General features: G+C 40.3%; 1 protein-coding gene across 2 annotated transcripts in view; it reads right to left on the bottom strand.

The window, feature by feature from the left end:
* Positions 1-5,178, bottom strand: part of ltv1 (LTV1 ribosome biogenesis factor) — a 28,951-nt gene extending 23,773 nt beyond the window's left edge. For both annotated transcript variants that reach the window (XM_031302711.2, XM_031302713.2), the window contains exon 1: positions 4,973-5,178. In XM_031302711.2, the coding sequence (XP_031158571.1) occupies positions 4,973-4,975 (3 nt within the window). In that variant the 5' untranslated portion in view covers positions 4,976-5,178. The remainder of the gene's footprint in view (positions 1-4,972) is intronic.
* Positions 5,179-8,068: the final 2,890 nt, after the last annotated feature.

The raw sequence follows: 8,068 nt of genomic DNA, 5'->3' as shown, positions 1-8,068 counted from the left end.
TCACTCACACACAGACACTCTCACACAGATACACTCACTCACACACAGACACTCTCACACAGATACACTCACTCACACACAGACACTCACTCACTCACAGACACACAGACACTCACTCACACAGATACACTCATTCAAACACAGACACTCTCACACAGACACTCTCACTCACACACAGACACTCACTCACTCACACACAGACACTCACTCACTCACACACACAGACACTCACACACAGACACTCTCACTCACACACAGACACTCACTCACTCACACACAGACACTCACAGACACACTCACACAGATACACTCACTCAAACACAGACACTCTCACACAGACACTCTCACTCACACACAGACACTCACTCACTCACACACACAGACACTCACACACAGACACTCTCACACAGACACTCTCACTCACACACAGACACTCACTCACTCACACACAGACACTCACAGACACACTCACACAGATACACTCACTCAAACACAGACACTCTCACACAGACACTCTCACTCACACACAGACACTCACTCACTCACAGACACTCACTCACTCACACACACACAGACACTCACTCACTCACACACAGACACTCACTCACTCACAGACACTCACACAGATACACTCACTCACACACACTCACTCACTCACACACAGACACTCTCACACAGATACACTCACTCACACACACACACACTCACTCACTCACAGACACACAGACACTCACTCACACACTCACTCACACACAGACACTCACTCACACACACAGACACTCTCACACAGACACTCTCACTCACACACAGACACTCACTCACTCACACACACAGACACTCTCACACAGATACACTCACTCACACACAGACACTCACTCACACACACAGACACTCTCACACAGATACACTCACTCACACACAGACACTCACTCACTCACTCACTCACACACACACACTCACTCACTCACACACAGACACTCTCACACAGATACACTCACTCACTCACACACAGACACTCACTCACTCACTCACTCACACACACACACACACACACACACACAGTCTCCTGTCAGAGGGAGGAGACTGAGAGAAACTCGAGGTTTCTTCTCTCTCATTTCCTCATTCATTCATTCAGTCTGTATCAGGTGCATTTTAATGCAGTTTGTTATCTGCATGAATAAAACTTATTGTTAGGCAGATTTTAAAACGTTTTTTTCTCAAACATGTCATGTCCTTTTGTCGACGATCCCGTTGATGAAAAAGCTGTATTACTTCACAGAGAGTTTACGTCGGGAGATGATATTGAGTCCCGACTAAATGTATTTTCATTTCCACATAACCGATTTGAGAGGTATTTTTTTGTGTCGCATTACGTTTTTTGCAAACGGCAGTTTTCTTTATTGGTGATGCAGATCATACTGTAGGCTAATAGTAAAGCCACTCGTCAGAAAAGTGTGACCCGCTCTGAAACGTTTTTTAAAAGTTGTTTGTATTGTTCCCTGGACACAAACCAGTCAGAGACATAAAAAAAGAAATAAATGATTATAAATTATAGTTCTGTTAATGAGCATGGTGCTGCAGCCTCAGAATGGGATATAGTAGTAGGCCTAGTAGTTTACTTTTTCGCTAGTAGGATTGCACCCAAATGAAATTATAGGTGTAATACAATTCCAGTTTTCACTAGTAGGCTAATATTATAAGTTAACTGTGATTAAATATGAAATTAATACACTTTTAATGCTTATGCATTGACTCGAGCAGCAATTTTCTCCCACACCAATTCTCTCTCTTTTGCAGCAGCAGCCGCTGTCTTACTTTTTTAACTAAATACATGTTCAAACTCGCTGTTTGTGCGCATGAGTATTTCCGCCGACCCGTTTGTTTGTGGTTGTTACAATGGTGAATTGTAGAATCATGGCTCCATTCATGCTGCCTTTTTATTGTGGTGGTGCACGCGCGTGAACCAACTCATTGCAGCTGTTCTGAAACCGAAAACTCTTCCCATCTCAGTCAAATCAACTCAGAGATCAGGGTTAGACTCAGAGTTTGTTAAACCTTCTACCTGAAACGGACCCCCGAAGTCTAGACATCATTGCTGTGTGAAGACTGCTGAAGAGAAGTTACAAGTAGGACTTTCTTAGAAAAATAAGGATTGACAAAAGGGGGGAAACGAGATGTAGAGGGCCCCATGTCTGTGTTTGCCTTGGGCCCCAAAATGACTAAATCCGCCCCTGCCCCGAGGTCCAAAAAATGCCTCAGAACACACTGAGGAGACGCCGACTTGAGCGTACGCTCTGCGCGTGCGCGAAACGTAATACGTCTCCATAGCAGCAGGCGGCGCTGCTCTGTATTGTTTCCATTAACAGTCTGATTATTTACCAGAAAATGAAAACCGGCAGCTGATTGGACGAACGCGTCACGTGGGTCTTTTTTCTCCGGAAATTCACAGCCAAACTGTCATGGCGGCTCGTTCAGAATACGATCTCATATTGGACTAAAATAGTTCACCGAAACGTGTTTCTGAAAACATTTTAAGAGAGAAATAGGCCGTGCAGTTGCTGAATCTGTCTTCATTTCAGATCAACAAAGGTCAGTTTAAAAGATTTTCGTCAGATTTTGAGAGGCTCATCCGCTCCTCATTTCCGGGTGAGTCTTGACTGCCTTCTCCAGACTGAACATGTCAGGTCGGCCCAAATGAAGGCCGACGGCTCCTCGGACGGACGACGGCACGGGACACACGGAACAGACTCGAGTCACCGACCTCGCCAGACTGTCCGACGGCCGATCATCAGGCTGGTGTGTCTTCTGTCTTAGCTGAAAGAGAGACCGAGTAGGGACCCCCTACCGCAGAGATTCCCAACCAGGGGTACGTGTACCCTTCTGCAGTCGCCAGAGGGTACGTGGAAAGATCTTAAGAGTAGCTCAACTAATTTGAAAAAATATATATAAAATTGTGATTGGATTGAAACAGGAAGTTCATGGACCCAGGTGCGGTAAGGACTCAGCCCTGATGCTACCCAAACAAGGCTTAATATGGACAGTTCATAGTGAAAAAATTAACATTATTCACTTTTATATGATGAATAGTGTTATACATTAGGAACATACACATTGGGAATCAATGAAGGCGTATGTGAGTTCATCTGACAGGACTGTGGGGGTACGTAGTAATAATAATAATAATAAGTTATACTTTAATTACAATACATCAGACCAAAAAGGTTGGAAACCACAGCCCTACTGTATATACTGTATACAATCAAGTTGCACATTAAACTGGGCCGAATGGATGAAAAATAAATGGTTATTATTTAAACGTCATTAAAGTTAAAGTACAGTGAATCCTGTGGCTACCTTACCTACAGTTATCTTATCTTCAATGTGTAAATTAAATGTTTTTTTCCCACAAATTTACCTTTGCTATTAATATGTTGGATTTATATTAATGTGTGAGTATATATACCGATTTTAATGTTGGAAAAAGCAACTTCAAAACATTTTTTAACATAATTTGGTGGCCCTCCCTGCACTAACTCTGAGGACCCCCTCGGGGTCACGGACAACTGACACTGACTGTACCTGTCCGTGCTTTCTTTCTTTCTTTCTTTCTTTCTTTCTTTCTTTCGCAACCGACTTGTTGAGGTGCATACCGCCACCTACTGTACCGGAGTATGTAATATCAAGGCTTTAGTACTTCAGGTTACAGTTTAATAAAATAAATAAATAAAAACTATACTTTACGATCTAATCCTGTAGACTTAAGAAAGCTAAACAGAGCTTTGCAGCACTCCCTTGAGTCCTTACCCATCCCTAAAATCCCTGCTAAATTCCATCCCCGTCCTAATTCATATATCTTGTCACGTAAGATGTGCCTCTGAATCATATTTACTACACTTCAGGAGGACATGCTCGACATTTTCAGGAACATTACAGACCTCACACTTATCAGACATACATTTTGCCATTAAACAAAGCGTAGATTTTAAGCCAGTATGTCCAAACCTTAATCTTGAAAAAACCACTTCATCTCTTCTACATTTCCCTTTGAAACCCTTCACCTTAATTGATTTCTGTATGCTGTAATAGTGTCTCCCTTTAGTGTCTGTGTCCCACTTCTTCTGCCATACGCCACTCACTGCTTTTCTAATCAATGACTTGGCCTCTCCTTTACCAAAGGGAACATTCAGTATTTCACCATCCTTTAATGTCAATGCTGTCTTTGCAATCCCATCTGCTGTCTCACTCCCCTCAACACCAACAACCTGTCCATGCTGTGGGTAAAATGTCATTTAATACACACAACCTCATTTTGTGCTGGCCTACAGTATGTGTATTTGCAAACCAGCAAGATCCATACAGCTAACGGTTTTTTTTTTTGGCATTGCACCTTATTGTTATTTTTAAATGTGCACTCTTTATATTTGCACTCTTTTCTACCACGTATTGCAAATGCTGCTCAGCATTTCTTAAATCTTAAAGTTAAAATGAAACCATTACTGGTGTTATTAAGAAATCCCTAAAAGTCCCGTATGGGCTTCTGTTTATCCCCAAATCTCAACCCTGTGTCTTTGTATCTTCATGTTACATGAGCCGAATTAACAACTTTGACACTTCTCAAATAATAGGGTATGTAAACTAACTTTACGAAAGTCAGGTACTTCTAAATCTCTGGTGGTAGTTAAATTAACTAATTTTGTTGTGTACAAAGTTTATTTCACTGTTGAGAAGGAAACAGCTAACTAACTAGCTAACGTTAGTTACAAAAACAACAGCAAAAAGGGGAACATTATACTTTAACTAACTACTAATCAAGGCTACAACTTTTTAAATGTAATTATGTAACTACAATACAACCGGACATTTAGTTGACGACGTTATTTGCCATTAGTACAGTTTCTCTGATGGATACACGTCAGTGACGTTAGCCGCTGTTAGCTAACAACGTTAGCTTAGTTTAGAAATGTCATCTTACCATCTTGTAACGGAATATCTGCTGGTTTCCTTCGACTAATAGGGGTTAGAGATGCTCAAACCTCAAACTACAGGTAGCTGTTCAAAACAATTAACCGTTTAAATCCAGAAAGTGCCGTTGTTGTTGTTTATCCACGCTGGATTCTCCTTCAACGTGCTGCTGCCACCATTACTGGAAAGAACCATTTCGGAAAAACAACGGGGGAGTAAAAAAAACAATATGAATGTGCTTAAATGTAAAGAGCACACGGGATTAATTTAGATTATTCTTTGTGTTTTATGGGTTATCGAAAATGTAAACGTGTGTTTGTATTAATAACGTAATTCATATAATTATAGACTGTGATTGTGTTCCCTCTACATTATACATTGTTGGTATAGTCTTGTGTTAGTTCTCGTTGGAAAACCAGTTTATAGGCGCATTACCGCCACCTGCCGGAATGGAAAGTAATCGCAGTGGGTTGACAGTACATTTGATTCATTCATACCCTTAACTAATACCACCCCGAAAGAGAAAATATTCCTGTTGTACAAATTACTCTTACCTGGTGCATTATTAAACATTTTTGAATGTTGTCTTTAAGAATTGACCCCCAAAGCAGTTACATAGAGACAGAATAGAGCTGGGCGATATGGAGAAAATCAAACACCCCCATATTTTTGACCAAATACCTCGATATCGATATTGTGGCAATATTGTAGGGTTGACAATTGGTGCTTTCACAAAATATGCACACAATGAAATTTTTGATAAATAATCATGAGTTATGTTGATATAATAAGTAAGTGGGTAAAGGCAAATAATGGAACAGCTAGAACAGTCTGGTAAGTTCAGAAAATCACATCACTCTACTGTAATGCAGCCTTTAAAACCAGGAAAAGACAACATTTGTGTCATATCAGGATATTACGATATCCAAAATTGAAGACGACATCTAGCCTCATATATCAATATAATATCGATATATTGCCCAGCCCGAAGACAGAATTAGTTTGATGGTATACCCAAATACATACATCTGTGAAAATATCCATGGCAGTTTTTCCTTTGCCAAAATTTCGCCAAACTTTGGAGCGTTATTTAATGTGACATGGATTCCTTAGATAGTCTAGTTTCATATGATACCAATATCTTTACTCTAACTTTAACTAACTTTCTTTAAATTTTCTGAATCGGTATTGGATCATTCAAATGATTAATTCGAATCGGAAAATCGATTTCTAAAACTCAGCCCTAGCTTTGATACACAGACAATACTTGTTAGTAGATACATTTACTGTTGGTTTTGGGTTTTTTAATGTGATTTGTTAGCAATAAGAAAAATATAGAACATCACCAGACGTAACTTTTAACCTCAGCTTTTACTAAATGGAGCCAGTTTGTGATTCCAGTGACTGTTTGGCAGGTATATCCACATTGCCGTCATCCACGCCTACACTACATGGGCAGGAACCCAAACAAAGCAAGCATTCAAGCCCTTACTATGCAGTCTGTTAAGTATTTCAAAGGGAATATCTTGCCTATTTAAGGATTTCCTGGCATGGAATGGAATGGGAACGATGAAGCCAAAAGGTCACACAAATACACAAAATGGTTTATTACTGTGACTAGATCCCACAGGAGTCACGTCTTTGTCCAAAATCTCCATTTTCTCTGTGTGTCCACTGGTTTGTGGTGCTAAAATTAACTGCAAGTTTATTTGGGAATAAGCAACAAGATGAATACTATGATATGGGTTTCCAAGAAGACATTTTTGATGTGAAATAATAATAATAATAATAATTCTTTTACATTACTGACCTGCTAACTCCATATTCTGCCCCTAGGTCACTCTACGCATCCACACATAAGGGCGAAACTTTGGGTTCAACATTAGGGGGTTGAGGTCTCCACTTTTGAGCAAAATTGAAATTTTGAACATCAAACATTTCATTTTCTGCATTCTGGTGAATTCTTCTGCATCAATTTATGGTGCAAATGTCTTTAATTATGTAAAGGGAATTATAGAATATGTTTTAAGGGTGGTTTGCACTGGCCAGTTTTAATCTATTGTTGATTTGATTCCTTCTCTCCTAACTTCATATTTCTTTACTTCACTTTGTTGATCATGTCAGTTGTTCTGTTTTACATTTTGTTATATTACTCGTTATGCACCCTTTATTTCTTTAATATTGTTTATCTGTATTGAGGCAGATCTTAAAGCTATAGTCGCCCCCATGAGGAATTCTAAGTAATGACAACAAAACTGTCAGCGCGTCCACGTGATACAAGCCTTCAGTGATCGCGCACCACCACCACTACCACCCCCCCCCCACACACACACACACACGCAGCTGCTAGTAGCCACGGAGGACACGGAGGATTAAAAAAACACGATGGACTCTTCAGAAGAGGTCATTATCTTCACTTGAATATCTGCATGCAAAAGTCGCCGGACGCCACAATCTTCTGAACATAGTCATACTGAGAAATACAGAGGGAGTTGTGTGGAGCTGATAGTCTAAATTAGCTTTGTAGCAACAAACTCTTGGTTGTAAATAAATTGTCTGAATGAATTGTCTTTCTATCCAACCTCAATAAATTCCCTCTGGTGTTTTTCCATATCTCACTCTGAACAATAGTGGTTGTGAAATGTTTCCTGTTCTTCCAGTTCAATCAACAGTCTTTCTATCTTTAACCTGCACAGTTTTTACACTGATCCTCCTCCTGCATGACGATTATTTTCACAACCCCTATAGTGACGTGACCGTCCCCTCGGCTGCAACTTAAGAAAACAAACACATGAATGTCTTGCCTGCAGACTTAGGGGAGCGTAACTAAGTAAATTTACTCAACTACTGTACTTAAGTAAACTTTTGAGGTACTTTACTTGAATATTTCACTGTAACAGAAACAGAATCAGAGCTCTTGGTTGTGGCCCCCAAGGCGCTGCTCCAGCAGGTTGGAGATCTCATCCTGGATGGTGATGGGTGCGCCATCTGCCCATCCTCTGAGGTCCGCAACCTTGGTGTAATCCTGGACTCCACACTCTCTTTCCATACTCACATCAAATCTATCACCAAATCAGCCTTTTTTCATCTTAAAAAACATCTCCAG

The sequence above is a fragment of the Sander lucioperca genome, chromosome 4, assembly GCF_008315115.2.
Source record: "Sander lucioperca isolate FBNREF2018 chromosome 4, SLUC_FBN_1.2, whole genome shotgun sequence".
NCBI lineage: Eukaryota > Metazoa > Chordata > Actinopteri > Perciformes > Percidae > Sander > Sander lucioperca.
This window is presented reverse-complemented; position numbering and strand designations above follow the sequence as displayed.